The following is a 21,801-nucleotide window of genomic DNA, read 5'->3' on the forward strand; positions in this document are numbered from 1 at the left end:
CACTAGGACCCTGGAGCGGTTATTTTCTGCATTAGCGCTAGATTCGGCAAAGTTCACATCGCGCCAGAACAACTGAACAACAGACACTTATAATAATTTAATGCCTCCCCTCATAAAATTCCAGACATTTTAAGACATTTTTAGGCCTTGAATATGGAAAACTAAATTTAAGACATTTTAAGACTTTTTAAGGACCCGCGGGTACCCTGATGTATGTAAGTTTCCAATATACCCCAATACTGAAGTCCTTGCAACAATTGTTTAATAGAAAGGATATCAATGATGAAGTGTTTGAGAGCCAACAAGCACATGAGGGCACATACAGATCCTCTAGATATGGTTCTGTTGTCAAGGAAAATTCTTTCCTTATTGGAGAAAAGCGCAGGATTACTTTTATGTGGATGATTTTGAAATGTGTAACCCCCTCAGGACCTCACGGAAGATACAAAAACTTTATGCAGTTTATTGGGTGTTGGCTAATTTTGCACCGGGGTTTCATTCCTCATTGTCATCCATCTATCTATCGGTTTTATGCTAAACAAATGATGTTAAAGCCTGTGATTTGGATGAAATCTTCAAACCTCTTGTACAAGATTTGAAAACTTTGGAAGAGCAGGGTGTCTATGTCCCATTGTTGGGTGAGTCAGTGAAGGTTACAGTATTCTATTTGGACTTGTATACAATCAGCTTCATACCCCTGTGCTTGTGTTGACGCTGCTTCCTGCTGACGCTGCTGTGGAGCAAATCTTGTAATGGTTTTTCTAAATCTGTTTACGTGCTAATCTTTACTTTTTGCCTTCCTAGATAATTTTTTACAGATAGTACTTCCACGGTCAAGACGGGCAGTTGATTATTCCGGCCGCTGATCAACTTTCTGCTTCTAAAAATCAGCTAGCGTAAGTTTGTATAAATCGGCTAGACGCGGTAAGTGTTCTGATTTATTCATGGCTGGTGTGGGTTTGTTTCCCTGTTCGGAGTATGGCATGTTTAGCCTAGACCCTTTCGCCACCGACAGTAATAGTGATAGTATCTGTGAGAGGTGCAAACTAGTTAATTCTCTTGTGGCGAAAGTGGAAAGTTTAGAGCGCCGCGTTCACTCATTATTGAGGGATAGAGAGACAGGGTCAGTAGTAGCTGTGGACGCGCCAGGGAGAACTAGCGCCTCCGCGACTCCGGCGATAGAGCCCTCTCAGCGGGGTGAATGGGTGACGTCTCGGCGGCGTAGTTGGAGAGCGAGGGCTGCAGCTACCGCTAACGCCAGCGCTAGCCCACCAGAGCACCACTCCCCAGTTCACGTGTCCAACAGGTTTGCCCCGCTCAGTGCTACACCCGCTGAGGAGACTCTGGTGATAGGAGACTCTATTCACCGTATTTCGCTACGCCCACTTTCAAGTGTGTGTTTCTTCCGCCTTTGTGTTAGAACTTCCGGTCAGCTATTTTCGCATTAGTGTACACTACTACATTTTAATGATTTTTTTCATAAAATAGGCATTCTTGTCTATTTACTTCTTTACTTAAAATTACAAAATGAATGCAAGGAAAAGATGTGGCCACTGATTATAATATCGTTACTTATCTGATAGCCTCACAAGCACCCGACGCGTTTGCTTAATCGGAGCTTCATAACCGAGCCATTTCTCGGGATAAGGATGATCTGGTGTTGGTTTCCCCTCCACAAAATGATAAGAGCAGACTAATGGACGTTTGGGTGGATATTTTAAATTTAGCGCCTTCAGCCTTAGACGCAGGTCCTCGTCTTTGGAAGGCGGTGGATATAAGTTATAAGGTGCCCCACAACACTCAGATCTTTTCGAGCTGTGTTCGTAACACTGTTGGTCAAGCCAAGTTTTCCTCTTCTTCCATTTATTGTGACACCCTCTAACTCAGGAGTGGCCAACCTGCGGCTCTTTGCCTGGTTTCATGGGTCTCCCCAGCCGGTCCGCTCTCACCTGCACTAACGGTCTGTGCCGTGGCCCGGTTACCTCATCAGCTCTGAGGGCGACACACCGCTACACCTTCGTGGTGCGCGGTTTGTTTACAAGCCTAGCGACCCGCTAATACTTTTAAAACCTGCGTAGTGGAAAACGGGAGACTAGCGGCATGAAGTATCTGTGATATTGAGATTGTGATTTGAGTCTCGTTGGTGAGACGCGGTTCTTCTGTCACACGTTTTGGAATAAACCACATACGAGGTGCAGCAAAGGCACCGCAGATGACTGAGGGAGCTTCAAAACTACTGCCGCTGTCTGTTCTCTTCTTCCTAAAGATGAGCGCAGGTCAGTTGCGTTGTAACGAGTGTTGATAACGGAGTTTATCCACTTTTTACCTAGAAAACAACAGTTGCGTACATAACAGAGCTCGTAGTGTGCTCCAAACGTGACAAAGTCCTGAAGCACATCACGCCTTATGTTTATATAGAAGTTTGTGTTCGTTTTTTTACTTAATTTGTGTCCATTTTATATCCCCCTCGCTAATAATTTACATTTACTTGGTCTCTGACAGGTTGGCCACCTCTGCTCTAACTGAACATATTATGCTAGTCATTTTGTGTTTGTTGTCGTTTTGCTTGTAATCGGTATCAGCGTATCCGTAGCACCGGAAGTTCTAACACAAAGTCAACCAAGATGGCCCTGCCCAGCGTTGTCATGGAAAATAGCGTGAATAGTCCGACACGTGAAAGTCGCTGTACCTGTAGGGGCTCCAGCGGTTACAGTCAGCTGTTTACCGGGAGCCAGAGCGCCGGACATTAGTGGCAACCTTAGACTGTTAGCCCATAGGAGATTCTTTAGGATAGTTATACATGTAGGGGCCAACGATATACGTCTGCGGCAGTCAGAGGTGACTAAGGCTAATGTTAAAGAGGTGGTTAAATTAGCCCAGACGATGTCCGATGCCGTAATCTGCTCTAGTCCCATCCCAATGCGGCGCGGCGATGAGCAATACAGCAGGCTCACGTCGCTAAACCGCTGGATGTCCAAGTGGTGCTCCGACAATCAAGTGGGCTCTATTAATAATTGGAAAGAGTTCGAGGGCAAGCCTGGTCTTTTAGGCAGGGACGGTGTCCACCCCACCCGGGATGGCGCTGCCCTATTATCTTGCAGCATAGCCCGTAGCCTGTTAGTTAGTGGGCAGAGTAGTACTAGGAGCTGCTGACTGTCCAGAGTCGCGACCAGGCCGCAGACTAACGGGTTAAACCTGTCTGCGAGCTGCTTAGAGGTGTCACCAAGTTCCCATAGGATTGAGACTGTGTCTGTGCCCCGGGTTAAACTAAATCAAAAGAAAATAGTCCGTCCTAAGTTTCTGACTAATATTCAAACTTCACATTCAATTATTACCTATATGACCGATCTGAAAATTGGATTAATCAATATTCGATCACTCAACTCTAAAGCAGTTTTTATGAATGAACTTATAACTGACCAGAAAATTGATATTCTATGTCTAACTGAAACGTGGATTCAATCTGGTGACTATTTATCTCTAAACGAAGCCACTCCTGTGGGATATAGTTATATACATAGACCTATAGATTGTCAGGCAGAGGAGGAGGAATATGTATAATATATCGTGATTGTTTAGAAATTCATCAGAAATACTTAGATATCTCTAATTCATTTGAGATGCTGTCTATTAATATAATTAGTCCATCTGAAAATAAAAGTACATTTTCCTTAACAAATGTATATAGACCACCAGGGCCTTACTCAGATTTCTTAAAAGATTTTCACCGATTTTGCAGCAAATTTAGCAGTAAGTAGTGACAAAATAATAATGGTAGGAGACTTTAACATACATTTTGATAATGCGGAGGATCCACTGACAAGGGCTTTTACTTCTATATTGAACTCTGTTGGCATTACACAAAACGTAGTAGGACCTACACACTATCAAAATCATACCCTAGATTTAATCTTAACGTTGGGTATCGACGTAGATAATATAAATATACTCCCGCAAACTGTAGCTATCTCTGATCACTATTTAGTCCAATTTGAGATTTATCTTAACATAAATACTCGCCCGTCTCCTCGGCAGTGTATAAAGTGCTTGATAAATTCATTAACAGCAACACAGTTTATTGAAGCCCTCCCTGATTTAACTGCTCTAGCCCACTCGCCATCCAATCCAGGAGAGTTAGACAGTCTAACCAACTGCATAGAGAATACCTGCAGATCAGCTCTAGATATAGTAGCTCCACTCAAATATGAAAAGACTAGATCTAAAAAACTCGCTCCGTGGTACACTGACCAAACTAGAAACTTAAAACAAATAGCACGTAAATTAGAGCGTAAATGGCAATCTACTAAGTTGGAAGTATTCTACTGTGGCTGGAAGGATAGCATTATTGACTACAAATGGGCACTCGCTAAAGCACGCTCAGGATACCTAGCCTCACTGACAGAGAAAAATAAAAACAATCCTAGATTTCTTTTTAATACTATTTCCAAACTTACAAAAAATCAAGCAGGCACAGAACCTCAGATTCCAGTAAACCTCACTAGTAATGTATTTATAGATTTTTTTGATAATAAAATAGAGAATATTAGACAAAATATAAAACCTTTTATTAGCAATACAACTGGTATGTCATCTGGTTTGGTTGATATCGATTTAAATCACATACTGGGAGAAAAACTTGATGCTTTTCATCCACTCTCACAATCAGAATTAGAGAAAATAATTTCTTCCTTAAATTGTACTACCTGCACACTAGACTCGGTTCCCTCAAAGTTATTAAAAGAGGTATTACCAGCGGTAACTGAACCTCTTCTTAACTATAGTTAACTCATCGATTACAATAGGTCACATGCCCAAATCATGTAAATTAGCAGTTATTAAACCTCTGATTAAGAAACCAAATCTTGATCCTACTGTGCTATCTAATTATAGACCTATTTCAAACACATCATTTTATATCTAAGATCATAGAAAAAGCTGTTGCTCAGCAATTATGCCTATATCTGCACAGGAATCACATATTTGAAAAGTTCCAATCTGGCTTTAGACCCCATCACAGTACTGAAATAGCATTAGTCAAAGTAACAAATGATCTCCTCCTTGCTTCAGATCAAGGCTATGTATCACTGTTAGTGCTTCTCGATCTTAGTGCAGCTTTTGACACTATTGATCATAGGATCTTGCTAAAGCGGTTAGAATGCTGGGTTGGAGTCTCTGGCACAGCCCTTTCATGGTTTTATTCTTACTTAACAAATCGCTATCAGTTTGTAGAGCTCAATAATATTCCATCCAAACGTACAAAAGTTAAATCCCGCAAGGCTCCATTTTAGGACCATTATTATTTACATTATATATGCTACGATTGGGCACAGTTATAAACAAACATGGTGTCAATTTTCACTGCTATGCAGATGACACTCAACTTTACATATCAGCCAAACCTGATGACAAACTCAGTTTAAGAAAAATTGAGGCCTGTGTAAGAGATATTAAATGCTGGATGTCTCTAAACTTCCTCCAACTTAATAAGGACAAAACAGAAGTTCTCCTTCTGGGCCCTAAGGCCTCAAAACAGAAAATTCCAGATCTAATGCTTAATCTCGCAGACTACCCCATTACACCTGGCACAGTAGCCAAAAACCTAGGCATCATACTCGACTCTGACCTATCATTTGATAAATACATAGATAATACTACTAGGATAGCTTTTCTACATCTCCACAACATTGCTAAGTTAAGAAATGCATTATCACAGGATGATGCGGAAAAATTGGTGCACGCCTTTGTTAGCTCTAGATTGGACTACTGCAATGCACTACTGTCAGGATGTTCAAATAGGAATCTAAATAAACTTCAAATAGTTCAAAATGCCGCAGCCAGGGTTCTGACCAGAACTAGAAAATTTCAGCATATCAGTCCAGTCCTATCAGCCCTGCATTGGCTCCCAGTTAAATTCCGTATTGACTTTAAAATTCTATTATTAACTTATAAAGCAATGCACGGGCTTGCTCCTGAATACCTTCAGGAACTTATTTCCTATTACGAACCCCCACGTCCACTAAGATCACAGGGTGCTGGTCTTTTATTAGTTCCAAAAATTAACAAGGTAACAGCAGGGGGAAGAGCCTTTTCTTGTAAGGCCCCCCAGCTTTGGAATAATCTTCCTAAATGCGTCCGGGACTCTGACACAGTCACAATCTAGATCTAGAATCTAGACAATCTAGGTTTAAGTCTAGGTTGAAAACCCAATTATTTAGTTTAGCGCATGGGTTAAAGCAAGAAATTTTCATTTGACTGAAAATTTTTTCTTGGCAAAAGACAATGCCAGCAATTACTGAAAATGTGGTGTAGTTGGGACACGGCCTCTTTTGCCTAATTCTACACAATAAACACATTTATAAAGTATATTTATCTAAACAGCCTGTGTAAGGAGAGAAGAGAGAATGAACACCTGAGCAATAAATGTACATAAATGTGTATTTAATGGGAGTTATCTGGGGGTCCTCTTCCAGAAAATTATTTAAAGATCAAGTCAAATTTAGTGAATCCTGGTGAGAGGTATGAAGCTCTCTTGTTTTTATCAGATTCACCATCGCAAAAACATAAGCCGTAAGATTAAAAAAAATTAACTCCACTGGATAGAGCTTTTAAATACAAACAGAACAACACAGGGGCGGACTGGGGAGAAAAAGTAGCCCGGGAGTTCCTGACAGACTGGCCCACTAATATATATATATATAATACATATATATATAATACATATATATATATAATATCTGTATGTGTGTGTGTATATATACTGTATATATATATATATATATATATATATATATATGTGTGTGTGTGTGTGTGTGTGTGTGTATACTGTATATGAGTCTATGCATGGCACGTAGTGTATATGACGGCGTTTATTGTCATATGGACAATATTAATTCCAGCAATAATATGATTACAAAGCCACATAGTGGCTTTTAAATAGTCCACCATAAGACCAGCAAACAAGTTGTTTTACGCAAAGTGCATCCTAAAGAACAACCTACAACTCTAACGTGGGTATTTCTTCCTCTTACCTATTTGTGGTGGTTAGTTTTAATCTAAGAATTTCAATAGGTTTTAAAAAAAACAGTGCGCAGTGCTCTGGAACCTTTAAGACCGCCACTTGCGTCCGTGTTAACCGTGTTAAAGTAATTTGTACATGGTGCCTTAGACGTTGCAGAGGCGACAGCAGTACATTTAAAATAACATGTTATCTCAATCAATCAATCAATCAAATTTTATTTATATAGCGCTTTTTACAACAGTTGTTGTCACAAAGCAGCTTTACAAGTGCCGAGTCCTAGCCCCCAGTGAGCAAGCCAAAGGCAACAGTGGCAAGGAAAAACTCCCTAGTTTTTTTGCATGAGGAAGAAACCTTGAGAGGAACCAAGACTCAGGGGGGGAACCCATCCTCCTCTGGCCGACACCGGTCACCATGACAACAACAATAATATAGACAGAATGTAGACAGAATGTAAAAGATGCAATAATGTCAATTTAGACCGAAAAATATGTAATAATGTCCATCATGGTGTAGGCATCCGGTTAGGCAGGAGGTGGCCGGCCAGGATGGATCGCTTGTCTCTCCTCATCTCATTATTCCTCAAGCAGGCGGGCAGCCATGTGGAGAAATGAAACAGGGAAAATTAGCTCTGTATGAGGACATATACAGGACAGGTAAAATTATAAACATTTCTGGAGTGTGGCAGCAACTCCGGCACTAAGTTAAATTATTACAGCCTAGCTAAAAAAAAGGCAGAACCAGAAGGTAACATAGGCTTGGGGGCATTCTGAGACAATGGCATCCGTCCACTGCACTGTCAACAAACTTGAGTGACCACGAGCAGTGACAGGATGACAGCACCAGGACCCCAGTCTACCATAAAACCCTTCGTCTATGAACCCCTGGATCTGTACCTTTATCTAAGGGGGATATTAATTATCAAACGCTAGACTAAATAAGTGGGTTTTCAACCTAGATTTAAAGATTGTGACTGTGTCAGAGTCCCGGACACATTTAGGAAGATTATTCCAAAGCTGGGGGGCCTTATAAGAAAAGGCTCTTCCCCCTGCTGTTACCTTGTTAATTTGTGGAACTAATAACAGACCAGCACCCTGTGATCTTAGTTGACGTGGGGGTTCATAGTAGGAAATAAGTTCCTGGAGGTATTCAGGAGCAAGCCCGTGTAGTGCTTTATATGCTAATAATAGAATTTTAAAATCAATACGAAATTTAACTGGGAGCCAATGCAGGGCTGATAGGACTGGTCTAATATGCTGAAATTTTCTAGTTCTGGTCAGAACTCTAGCTGCGGCATTTTGAACTACTTGAAGTTTATTTAGATTCCTATTTGAACATCCTGACAGTAGTGAATTGCAGTAGTCTAGTCTAGAGCTAACAAAGGCGTGCACCAATTTTTCTGCATCATCCTGTGATAATGCATTTCTTAATTTGGCAATGTTGCGGAGATGTAGAAAAGCTATCCTAGTAGTATTATCTATATATTTATCAAATGATAGGTCGGAGTCGAGTATGACGCCTAGGTTTTTGGCTACTGTGCCAGGTGTAATGGGAGAGTCTGCAAGATTAAGCATTAAATTTGGAATTTTCTGTCTTGCGGCCTTAGGGCCCACAAGGAGAACTTCTGTTTTGTCCTCATTTAATTGTAGGAAGTTTAGAGACATCCAGCATTTAATATCTCTTACACAGGCCTCAATTTTTCCTAAACTGAGTTTGTCATCGGGTTTGGCTGATATGTAAAGTTGAGTGTCATCCGCATAGCAGTGAAAATTGACACCATGTTTGTTTATAACTGTGCCCAATGGTAGCATATATAATATAAATAATAGTGGTCCTAAGATGGAGCCTTGCGGGACCCCATATTTAACCATTGTACGTTTGGATGAAATATTATTGAGCTCTACAAACTGATAGCGATTTGTTAAGTAAGACTGAAACCATGAAAGGGCTGTGCCTGAGACTCCAACCCAGCGTTCTAACCTTTCTAGCAAGATCCTATGATCAATTGTGTCGAAAGCTGCACTAAGATCAAGAAGCACTAACAGTGATACATAGCCTTGATCTGATGCAAGGAGGAGATCATTTGTTACTTTAACTAATGCTGTTTCAGTACTGTGATGGGGCCTAAAACCAGATTGGAACTTTTCAAATGTGTTATTCCTATGCAGATATAGGCATAATTGCTGGGCAACAGCTTTTTCTATGATCTTAGATATAAATGATGTGTTTGAAATGGGTCTATAATTAGATAGCACAATCGGATCAAGATTTGGTTTCTTGATCAGAGGTTTGATAATTGCTAATTTACATGATTTGGGCATGTGACCTATTGTAATGGATGAGTTAACTATAGTTAGAAGAGGTTCAGTTACAGCTGGTAATACCTCTTTTAATAACTTTGAGGGAACTGAGTCTAATGTGCAGGTAGTACAATTTAAGGAAGAAATTATTTTCTCTAATTCTGATTTTGGGAGTGGATGAAAAGCATCAAGTTTTTCTCCCGGTATGTAATTTAAATCAATATCAACCAAACCAGATGACATACCAGTTGTATTGCTAATAAAGGGTTTTATATTTTGTCTAATATTCTCTATTTTATTATCAAAGAAATCTATAAATACATTACTAGTGAGGTTTACTGGAATCTGAGGTTCTGTGCCTGCTTGATTTTTTGTAAGTTTAGAAATAGTATTAAAAAGAAATCTAGGATTGTTTTTATTTTTCTCTATCAGTGAGGCTAAGTATGCTGAGCGTGCTTTAGTGAGTGCCCGTTTGTAGTCAATAATGCTATCCTTCCAGGCACAGTGGAATACTTCCAATGTAGTAGATCGCCATTTCCGCTCTAATTTACGTGCTATTTGTTTTAAGTTTCTAGTTTGGTCGGTGTACCATGGGGCGAGCTTTTTGGATCTAGCTTTTTTATATTTTAGTGGAGCTACTATATCTAGAGCTGATCTGCAGGTATTCTCTAAGTAGTCGGTTAGACTATCTAACTCTCCTGGATCGGATGGCGAGTGGGCTAAAGCAGTTAAGTCAGGGAGGGTTTCAATAAACCGTGTTGCTGTTGATGAATTTATTGAGCGCTTTATACACTGCCGAGGAGACGGGCGGGTATTTATGTTAAGGTGAAAATCGAATTTTACTAAATAATGATCGGAGATTGCTACGGTTTGCGGGAGTATGTTTATATTATCTACGTCGATACCCAGCGTTAATATTAGATCTAGGGTATGATTTCGATAATGTGTAGGTCCTACTACGTTTTGTTTAATGCCGACAGAGTTCAATATAGAAGTAAAAGCCCTTGTCAGTGGATCCTCCGCATTATCAAAGTGTATGTTAAAGTCTCCTACCATTATTATTTTGTCACTACATACTGCTAAATTTGCTGCAAACTCGGTGAAATCGTTTAAGAAATCTGAGTAAGGCCCTGGTGGTCTGTATACATTAGTTAGGGAGAATGTACTTTTATTTTCAGATGGACTAATAACATTAGACTGCATCTCAAATGAGTTTGAGATATCTAAGTATTTCTGATGAATTTCTAAACAATCACGATAGATTATACATATTCCACCTCCTCTGCCTGACAGTCTAGGTCTATGTATATAACTATATCCCACAGGAGTGGCTTCGTTTAGAGTTAAATAATCACCAGATTGAACCCACGTTTCAGTTAGACAAAGAATATCAATTTTCTGGTCTGTTATAAGTTCATTTACAAAAACTGCTTTTGAGTTGAGCGATCGAATATTGATTAATCCAATTTTCAGATCGGTCATATAGGTTGTAATAATTTGATGTGAAGTCTGAATATTAGTTAAAAACTTCGGGCGGACTATTTTCTTATGATTTAGTTTAACCCGGGGCACAGACAGTCTCAATCCTAAGGGAACTTGGTGACGCCTCTAAGCAGCTCGCAGTCAGGTTTAACCCGTTAGTCTGCGGCCTGGTCGCGACCCTGGACAGTCAGCAGCTCCTAGTGCTACTCTGCCGACTAGCTAACAGGCTATGGGCTATGCTGCAAGATAACAGGGCAGCGCCATCCCGGGTGGGGTGGACACCGTCCCTGCCTAAAAGACCAGGCTTGCCCTCGAACTCTTCCCAATTATTAATAAAGCCCACTTGATTTTTTGAACACCACTTGGACATCCAGCGGTTTAGCGACGTGAGCCTGCTGTACTGCTCATCACCGCGCCGCATTGGGATGGGGCCAGAGCAGATTACGGCATCGGACATCGTCTGGGGTAATTTAACCACCTCTTTAACATTAGCCTTAGTCACCTCTGACTGCCGCAGACGTATATCGTTGGCCCCTACATGAATCACTATCTTAGAAAACCTCCTATGAGCTAACAATCTAAGGTTGCCACTAATGTCCGGCGCTCTGGCTCCCGGTAAACAGCTGACTGTAACCGCTGGTGCCCCTACAGCTACAGCTACTTTCACGTGTCGGACTATAGAGTCTCCTATGACCAGAGTCTCCTCAGCGAACCTGTTGGACACGTGAACCGGTGAGTGGTGCTCTGGTGGGCTAGCGCTGGCGTTAGCGGTAGCTGCAGCCCTCGCTCTCCGACTACGCCGCCGAGACGTCACCCATTCACCCCGCTGTGAGGGCTCTATCGCCGGAGTCGCGGAGGCGCTAGTTCTCCCTGGCGCGTCCACACCTACTACAGACCCTGTCCCTGTCTCTCTATCCCTCAATAATGAGTGGACGCGTCGCTCTAAGCTTTCCACTTTCGCCACGAGAGAATTTACTAGTTTGCACCTCTGACAAATACTATCACTATTACTATCAGTGGCGAAAGGGTCTAGACTAAACATGCCACACTCCGAACACGGGAACAAACCAACACCAGCCATGAATAAATCAAAACACTTACCGTGTCTAGCCGATATATAAACTTACGCTAGCTGATTTGTGAAGGCAGAAAGTTGGTCAGCGGCCGGAATAAAACCTGTAAAATGTATCTAGGAATGCAAAAGGTAAAGATTAGCACGTAAATAGATTATTATACTTTAGAAAACAATTTCAAAATTCGCTCCGCAACAGCGTCGGTCAGCAGGAAGCAGGAAGAGCAAAAAAAAAAAAAAAAAGATTGTTTAAATCTACAACTTAAACTGCTGTATGTTTTCGTAGTCCGGCCCGGATTTTCTGGGACAAGTTGTTTTTTTTCTGATCTCCGCTGCATACCGTCAGCCCGCCCAGTCCGCGGCCTGGTCCAACTCGTTCATGTGTTTACAGGCTCAGTCCGCGGCCGCGCTGAGCAGGTTAGTCTGACTGGAGCGGGGGAGGTAATAACACCGTTAAACAGCAGCGTGACTATGGGCCGGGGCTGCAGTGCGCGGCAGTGGCTCCTCCACGGGCTGAGTTAAACCACCGGCGGCCCACCGGCCCACTAACCCATCGGCCCACCGGGGAAATCCCCGGTAGCAATGTATGCCAGTCCGCCCCTGGAACAACACCATCCATGTTAAGCTTGGTTTAAGCCTTTATACTTGACGCAGCACGAGTGGCGTGAGCAGCGCGAGGGTCCGCACGCCGAAAATGACGTAATCGCGGTGGCTCCACCCGTGCGCGAGAGCCTCGCAGTCGTGCACCTCTCGAATTTTGTAACTTCGCGCGCACAGCGCTTCAGCGCAGTGAACCAAGTCATGTTTGCCGGGTTCATACACCTTTATAAGGTGGAATTAAAGCACTTGTACGTCACTTTCAATGTCCATTTCAACGCGTTCTCAATGTTAAATTTAATTAAGTTAAATATTTATACATATACTCGAAATGATTCGAAATAATTCTCTTTTTATCACATTATTTAATGGTGGTTTATTTTCAAAACGCCCAATCTTAACGACTTCACGTTCTCTCATGTTTCATCCTGGAATTACAAGAGGCTCGTATTTGTTAGCGTAATAACTGTTCAGTCAGACAGATATTTGTTGTGAAACGAAGTGGTTACATTTTCAAGCATTTTAAAGTACTTTAGCCTAAATTCCAGCACTAATGCAACATTACAATTGGTCAGGTAAATGTTCATTCCCCTGTTTTTGAGGGGACTACACTGCAAAAAGAATGTGACGCAGCAAGTAGCCTCCGCCGTTCGCGCAGGTGTACAGAGTCGTGCGCTACGGTCATGCCAGGCAGGAGGGGGGTAAAAACTTTTCTACGTAACATCCGCAAATCTGAAGGCGGAATGAACCGCAAGTCAATCAAATGACACCGCCGTCATCTATCCAGCGCTGATGAGCGCCAGTGAATATCATATTTCGGCCACAAAACAGATAGCACGTGCGTGTGTTGTTTATTATGATTTGACGAATTTTTTCCCCAAAAAAATCAAATGACGGAAATCCGTCGTAGTGACGGAGAACTTTAACCCATGGTTTAGCGTTTGATAATTAATATCCCCCCTTAGATAAAGGTACAGATCCAGGGGTTCACAGGCTAAGACTGGGCCGCTGGTGCTGTCATTCTGTCACTGCTCGTGGTCACTCAAGTTTGTTGACAGTGCAGTGGACGGATGCCATTGTCTCAGAATGCCCCCAAGCCTATGTTACCTTCTGGTTCTGCCTTATTTAGCTAGGCTGTAATAATTTAACTTAATGCCGGAGTTGCTGCCACACTCCAGAAATGTTTATAATTTCACCTGTCCTGTATATGTCCTCATACAGAGCTAATTTTCCCTGTTTCATTTCTCCACATGGCTGCCCGCCTGCTTGAGGAATAATGAGATGAGGAGACCAGCGATCCATCCTGGGCCGGCCACCTCCTGCCTAACCGGATGCCTACATCATGATGGACATTATTACATCTGTTCCTTTTCTTTCTCTTCTTTCTGTCCAAATTGTTGTTGTTGTCATGGTGACCGGTGTCGGCCAGAGGAGGATGGGTTCCCCTCCTCAGTCTTGGTTCCTCTCAAGGTTTCTTCCTCATGCAAAAAACTAGGGAGTTTTTCCTTGCCCCTGTCGCCTTTGGCTTGCTCACTGGGGGCTAGGACTCGGCACTTGTAAAGCTGATTTGTGACATCAACTGTTATAAAAAGCGCTATATTTAATGTGCGCTCGCGCAGTGTCCTGTGCTCGTCGTTGTCTAAGTCTGCACGTTGTGTGACTCGTGTGTGTTTCTTGTGCGCTATTGCGCAATATCTATTTGTTATTAAAAGTGATGTCTGCCTCGAAAGCAAGGATTCCCGTGTCTCGTCCTTCGCCCTGCCCGCACGTCACAGAACGACGAGCCGTTCAAGAGACACCGACAGAATGCCAGGCTATGCCACCCGGCCGAAGAAGGCACAGCGCCCCAGCAAGCGGCATCACCGCACGTCTTCCTCCCCCCAGCGCCGCGAAGCCCCGCCGACTCTGGCGCAGCTCAAGGGAGATCCTGAGTTTACCGCCGGACAGCCGTGCAGGTGTGGCTGGAGAAGCGCCCCTCTCCCGGCCAGAGGCTCTCACCCCTGCGGGTGGGTGTCCAGAAGAGAAAGAAAGAGGGGGACTCCCCCCCACGCCACGAGACCCCGCCCATGCTGGAAGAACTGGAGCAGGACCCGGTATGTGCTGCTCAGCTGGCCGCGGCTCGTACGTGCCAGGACCCCTGCATGGCAGAAGAGTTCCGCGAGGGCGCCCTCTCGCCTCCGAGGGTGGAAGCCTGTGTCGCCGGCGCCACCTCATTGACCCCGGAGAGCGAGTTTGGGGAGGGGGACTCTGAGGAGGAGCAGGAGGAGAACTACCCGTCATCCGTGGGCGAAGCTTCCACCGTGGACTACAGCGGGGAAGTGGACCCGGCTCCCTCGGTCTACTCCGTCCCCACCGTGGATTATGGGGAGGGCGACGAGGAGGAAGAGGACTACCCTCCCTCCGTGGGCTCTTCACGACCACGGTGAGGACGAAGGGGACTATCCCTCCTCCTTATACTCCGCGTTAAAGGCGTTAAATGGTCTTGCCCCACAATATCCCACATAAATATCTTACAAAATTTGTAAGACTACAGCCGGAGGCAGAGCTTTCTCTTTTAAAGCCCCTCAATTATGGAACAGCCTTCCAGCTCCAATCCGAGATTCTGACACAGTTCCAATCTTTAAATCTAGACTTAAGACTCACCTATTTAATCAAGCCTTCAGCTAATATTCCCCTTGTAAGGTGTAGGGGCTCGGGGGCCCCCAGACGTTGAGATTTCTGGTCATCCAGCTGTGTCATGGCATCACTGTATTTGTGACAATGAGTTGACTGGAAAGCAATGTCTCAATGAGCCCTCATGCCTGTGGTCACCTCTGAACCCCTCCCTTTAGTTATGCTTCTATAGATTAGCCTGCCGGAGCCACATGCTCATCACTGGCACGTGATTTAAATCAATGGTGGTTTAAATTCATGTCCACTCAGTCTGTATTGTCTTTTTGCATGCCTCCACCCAAGACGATTGGATACAGGTACCTGCAGGCACCTGGGGGATGGTCTGGCTTGCCGGTGGATGTGCTGATGCCAAGGTTGGATGATCCGTTGCCACGAGGAGTTGTGCTGATCCTGGCCCGCCTGAGGCCCACCGCCTGCACTGTGGGGACTGAGGCTGCTTGGCCGGGGAACAGGAGCCTTGACTGTTGCTGTGGAACTTTGAAACCACCCTGCGACCACGGACTTGTGTTAACGGGCCGCCCAATGAAGGATGGGTTCCCTTTTGAGTCTTGGTCCTCCCGAGGTTTCTTCCTAATCCCCACCCTATAGGGAGTTTTTCCTCGCCTTTGGCTTGCTCATTAGGGATCTGGACCCATACGATAGTAAAGCTGCTTTGTGACAACTTGTGTTGTGAAAAGCGCTATATAAATAAATTTGACTTTGACAATTGACTGTTTTTATTGTTTGCTCTTACTGCAGTGTCTTTTGGTATCTTGAATACCAGGTGCTTATTAAATAAAATATTATTATAAATAAATAACACACAAGTAACAAACAAAATGGCATAATTACAGCAAAGGTTTTAAAAAAGGTGCATTTATTTCAGAAACCTAAGGTTACAATTTCATCTGGTATAGAAGTCTACACTATGTTGGCAGATAGTTATGTTTTTATTTTAAGGTTAAGAGCACCAACAGAATCAATTATATTAATTTAGCTGGCCATCTATGTAAAACGGCAACCTTTTATCTGTCTTTGTGTTTAACATATAAATTGGTCAGCCTCTATTGTTAGAGTAATTAAGCAAAATCATCAAACATAAAAGTTGAGTAAATGTAATACATTTTTCACAACCCTATTCTTCTGATGGAATCTGCCATTTTGCCTACAAGTAATTATGTGTTTATGACAAAGCTACTGTGGATTATTGTGAAGGAGAGACCGCTACCTGTAATGTGACTATTTTTGAGTGTACACTATAATGGTAAATGTCAGGTCTTACTACTTACTTACTTAGTAAGTATGTAAGTAAGTACTTACTAAGATGGAAACTTACTTCGTCATTTCCATCAGTAAACTTCACGAGATACATGTTTAACCACAATCAAATTGTCTTTAGTCAGAAATACTATTTAGGCTGTGTTAACATATGAAATTATTAAATTCAAATGTTAAAGGGTTGACATGCTGGTGCTGCCTTTTGTTTTTTATTTAAATATAACTTTTATCTTATTGTAAAATGCTACCAAAAATTAAAACCAGCTTATTCTAAGGTCTTTAGCATGTGAAGCTCCAGCAGATCTCCCACCCTGCCAGTCTGGCATGTTAACACAGTGGCCAGTCAACTGTACAAATTGTTAAGTGATTACAGAACACTGGGCTGTGTTTGATTCATACATCAGGACTGATAACAGGGCCATAGGGTGGCCAAGATAAAGACATGTAAATGTGAACATGTAGGCAAAACCTTTTCAAGCAGTCTTCTTTTTGTGATTAGGAGATCTAATGTACCAATCAGAAGGGCTGACTGAGCAAAAACAAGCTTTCATTTATATAAAAAAATAAAATAACAGCAATTCTTGGACACCTCATGTCAAAACAAGCAATTGCAAATTTTGTTAGATTTGCAAAAATGTAATACTCTGTTCAATAAAATGTGTGCACAATTAGAAAACACTGCCTTCAATTCAGCATTTTGTGCCATTTTATACCTGCATTTTATATGTTGACATTACCAAAATAGATGTACACCTACATGATATAGGTCCGTTTTAACTTTTGGATTTAGCTCGAACCTTGAGACATCAACTGCACTTCTTGCAGGTTATGATCCACGGCTCCTTCTAAAAACTGCACCCATGACATATCTGCTTCCAAACAAAAATGGCATGATCTGAAACAGAAAGAGGAAAATACCTAAATATGTGATATGAAACACTGAAATATTTTATTATATTACTGCATGGGCAATTATCTTTCAGTTATTTATCCCAAACTGGTGCAATGAGTTGCTTCTCATTTCTTAAACAACCATGTCGAAAGACACATCCTGTGGTCGTCGAAAAGATGTCAGTCTGTTTGAGAAGGGTCAAATCATTGGCATGCATCAGGCAGAAAAAACATCTAAAGAGATTGCAGATTGTAACAAGCCAGAAGCAGGAAACTGAGTTGGATCCATGTGCAGGTATTTTAATAAGATATAGAGAGGACTCCTCCCCCGCTGAGTGTGAGAGACGGACTCATCTAAATCCCTTTGATTGTATGTAAAGGTAAATGTGCCAGATTTTGTCAATTGTGATTTTTACACCGCAATCGAAATTTGTCCTCCGCTTTTAACCCATCTGTGCAGTTAGAACACACACACACACACACACACACACACACACACACACACACACACACACACACTAGTGACTACTAGGGGGCTGTGGTGCACACATGCCCAGAGCGGTGGGCAGCCCTAGCCCTAGCCTGGGGAGCAGTTGGGGTTAGGTGCCTTGCTCAAGGGCATCTCAGTCATGGCCTCAGGCCTGGGAATCGAACCCACGACCCTCCGGTCACAAGACCAGTTCCCTACCACTAGGCCATGACTGCCCCTATCTAAGGTAAATGCTGTGTCACGTTTATCAGAAACAGGGGTGATGCAAATGCAAAGTGATTAATATTTATTAAAAGGGGAAAGACAAAACACTAGACAGAAACACAGAATACAAATAGGAACCACACTATACAACGAAAGGCTAATACTATAGAATGAGACAACCAGACAACTAAGCAAAGTCAACACACATAGGAACATTACTACATGCACGCTACCTGAAGGGAACAGGGAGAACCATAACAACAAGGGGAGTAATGACGAAGGGGAGACAGCTGATGAGAGAACAAAAAAGACTACAACTAACTAAGGGCGTTGACATGTGACGTCACTGGGGGGTAGGGGGGTACAGCGACAGGTGATGCCAAATATTACGGGGCCCGTAAGGTGACATCATGTAAAAATTATAATAACGCGTGCGAACGAGATAATTAAGTATTACTTTATATAAAGCCAGGTTTACCTTCCTTGGGCAGTCAGTTCGCGAACATCCCTGGGATCTGCTTGCTGTAGGTACCATGCTAAACCAGCAGGTAGCAGTACCACTGGCAACACATTGAACAAGCTTGCTCTGACGGAAGTAAGGGTGTGTCTACAGTACGTGGTTTCCAGGTACTTAAATACCCTGATCAGCCATCAATCTCTCTCTCTCTCTCTGGTTTGACCGACACAGAGGTTAGACCTATTAAAGAGAGGCTCCGCCATTTCTCTCTCTCCGGTTTTCATTGAGGGCACGCGAACTTTGCTACGACTAACAGCAAACAGCTGAGAGTCGTAATACTTCATTAACGAGCCCGAGTTACGGTGCAATCTAACCAGCAACCAATCAACGTTACCGCGACAACAGATTCACCAAACGACTTCAATCAAGCTTGCTGACGCGGCCACACGGACTGAAACAAAGGCGATCAATTCCCTGTTAAACCGTGAACGAGACTCACATTCCTGGACTTCATATCCAGAAGGACAATTCCCAGCACACCTGGACGACGTCGCTTTATCAACGAGGAGCCTGTGGTGGAAATTCCCTCCTAATTCAGGGAGGATGACGACACCACCCAAAATCCTCAACACGTGAGAGTCTTACCGCTGGGCATAGTTTATAAAAAGGGCATAGTTACTTGAACTGCAGACTTATCTAAGTTTAACTAAAACCTTCTCAGTGTTTTGTGTTCAACTTTGTTTAGATAATCTTCATCAAGATTTGTATATACAAAGTTCTCTTTGCTGTGCGTGCAACCATCTTTTCTTTATCCAATTAATTGACAATTTGTAGTCTTCCCCATTCTCAGACACACTACATTAATTTTTAGTTATTAAGCCAGCGCCATTACTCTTTGTTCTGACCACGTTGGAATAAACCAGCTGAGCTCATTAACATACAGTCGCGCTGCTCTACTGTTTAAAGTCGGCGCCATTTTAGTTGCTTTGTTCTCTATAGGAGAACTGAGATTACAACTCCGCCTCCTCACACGCGCACAAGCGCGTGCACACATTACCCTCCTCCCCTTTTTACACCACACACACACACACACACACACACACACACACACACACACACACACACACACACACACACTAAATACCCAGTCTTCACTGTAAATATACTGATCCTTGTTGATGCCGTTTGTTTTAGAATAGTTGGTTTTAAATAAATGTATCATTTATTTTCACCACATTGTCTGTGTTGATGTAATTCAAAAGTGGTTGACGCCAAAACCTCCAAAGAATTGACAGTTAAATCCTTCAGATACCAAACCATTAATTACCTTTAGTTGATAACTAAACTTGTGGTTCTGGTATAATTAGAATATGAGACTGATTCTAAATTAATGAGACTGATTAATAAATAAGGTAAAACAAATTATATCTACTTTAAAGGATTAGTAGGTGAAACCCCTACATTGCTTTGCAGTGAAAAAATAAACTTTGTTGCTGCGTGTGAAAGGCGACATTAGTATCTCGTTCCCACGCGTTATTATTTTTTTACATTGTCACCTTACGGGCTCCATAAAATATAGTAAAATCCATAAAAAAAAATTTTTTTGACTGTCTTGTCAATGGATTCAATGGATGGAGCCAGATCCGTAAACGCGAGAGGCGTTTACGGATCTGGCGTTCGCCATTCCAGATGGCTCAGTCAAAACCATTATGTCTTAATGAACCAATAAATACATCAGCAGTGAAAATGAGTGTAAAAATACCAGGGTTCACGTGTTTTTATTTTCTAACATGGGCTAAAGCACAGGGTAGACTCAAACGACAAGAGTTTACAACTTCATCTTCAACCTTCAATCGTAAATGTACGATCTGGTAAATGCAGTGGTAAATGTACGCTCTTGTGCCTTGTCCCCGGCGTAGATAGCACTAGGTCCTGCCTCTTGTCCCGCTTAGCAGTAAATGAATAACATGAATGAAGAACGTTCGTATGATTGAAACGCAATTTGGCCTCTATGATGGTTCTGGGCGGATATTGCTGGCCACTGTGTAATTGAAATTGCCGATTTCGGAAGTGCTCTGTTTGCTTATTAAGTCAATATGATAATTAAAATATAAATATATAATTTACCGCCCCCCCACCACAAAAAAGTCCTCGGATCTACGCGATTCACGTAGGTCACCCTTTTCAACTTCAAAACGGCGAATTTCGCCAAAAGGTGACAGGATTTCATGCCTGGTCACTGCACCTCAAACAGGAATGCCACTATCTAGGAAAAAATGGGCTCAGGAATACTTCCAGAAAGCATCGTCAGTGAACACAATCCACCGTGCAATCCACCGTTCATCCGCCGTTGCCACCTGAAACTCTACAGCAGGGGTGGCCAACCCGTCATAGACCAAGAGCCACTTTTCTTACTGTGTTACGGCAAAGAGCCACATCGTACATGGGCGAGTGTAATCTGTTGAGCGCGGGGGGGGGGGGGGGGGGGGGGGGGGGGGGTGTAAATTATTAGCTGTGAAGACAGTCAAAGACAGCCATGCGTGTTTTCCACTACGCTGGTTTTAAAAGTATTAGCGGCTCGCTAGGCTTGTAAACTAACCGCGCAACACGAAGATATGCACCTAGCATATCTGCTAGGCTTAATAGTGGTAGTGTAGGTGTAGTTAATGGGGATTGACAAACCAGAGCCGAGGCCAGGCAGCAGACAAACAGGCTAAACCGACTGTCTGCGAGCTGCAAAGAGACGTCACCTAGGCCACATCAGATTGAAACTGTGTCTGTTCCTCGAGTACCAAAAAATAATTCTCGTAAAGTTCGTAGACAAAATTTAATCAATGTTAAATTCAACTATGCTCCCTCAGAGAGCGGTTTAAATCTGAAACTAGGACTACTAAATATTAGATCATCTAAAGCACATATGTCAAAGTCAAGGCCCGCGGGCCAGATCCGGCCCGTGAATTGATTATCTATGGCCCCCTGGATGATATTTAATTACTGTTAGAACCGGCCCGCAGGCCACAGCCGCCCGCTGGTGTTTTGCACGCACAAACACTACATTTCCCACAATGCAACGGTAGCCCGCAAAGTCACTGCAGCGCGCACAAGCGGCGAGGGTCAGCGCGGCGAAAATAATGTAATCGCAGTGGCTCAGCTCGTGCGCGAGCGTCTTGCGCGCTGTCGATTCGCGAGGTCGTGCATCTCTCGAATTTTGTACTTTGCGAGCGCCGCGCCTCAGCGCAATGAACAAAGTCATGTTTTCAGGGTTCATACACCTTTATAAGGTGGAATTCAAGCACTTTCAAGGTCCATTTCAATATTTCCCAGCACGTTAAACTTAATTAAGTTAAATATTTATACATATAC

At 42.9% G+C, this 21,801-nt stretch overlaps 2 protein-coding genes across 7 annotated transcripts in view; one reads left to right on the forward strand and one right to left on the reverse strand.

The window, feature by feature from the left end:
- Window positions 1–7,215: 7,215 nt before the first annotated feature.
- The window catches only part of ccndbp1 (cyclin D-type binding-protein 1), an 84,320-nt gene continuing 69,734 nt past the window's right edge, over window positions 7,216–21,801 (reverse strand). The window contains exons 2-3 of one of the 6 annotated variants that reach the window (XM_077013700.1): window positions 17,154–17,291; window positions 7,216–11,986 (exon numbers count right to left, since the gene is read on the reverse strand). In XM_077013700.1, the coding sequence (XP_076869815.1) occupies window positions 10,985–11,878 (894 nt within the window). In that variant the 5' untranslated portion in view covers window positions 11,879–11,986; window positions 17,154–17,291 and the 3' untranslated portion in view covers window positions 7,216–10,984. Of the gene's footprint in view, window positions 11,987–15,474; window positions 15,628–17,153; window positions 17,292–21,801 lie in introns of those variants that run through there. The other 5 variants (XM_077013701.1, XM_077013696.1, XM_077013697.1 and 2 more) reach the window with 5 other exon arrangements.
- Window positions 13,493–17,016, forward strand: LOC143521138 (uncharacterized). Its single transcript, XM_077013702.1, has 2 exons — window positions 13,493–14,888; window positions 15,422–17,016. The coding sequence occupies exons 1-2, from the start codon at window positions 14,533–14,535 to the stop codon at window positions 15,483–15,485; spliced, it is 420 nt and encodes a 139-aa protein (XP_076869817.1). The 5' UTR covers window positions 13,493–14,532; the 3' UTR covers window positions 15,486–17,016.

Source organism: Brachyhypopomus gauderio, chromosome 8 (assembly GCF_052324685.1).
Source record: "Brachyhypopomus gauderio isolate BG-103 chromosome 8, BGAUD_0.2, whole genome shotgun sequence".
Classification (NCBI taxonomy): domain Eukaryota; kingdom Metazoa; phylum Chordata; class Actinopteri; order Gymnotiformes; family Hypopomidae; genus Brachyhypopomus; species Brachyhypopomus gauderio.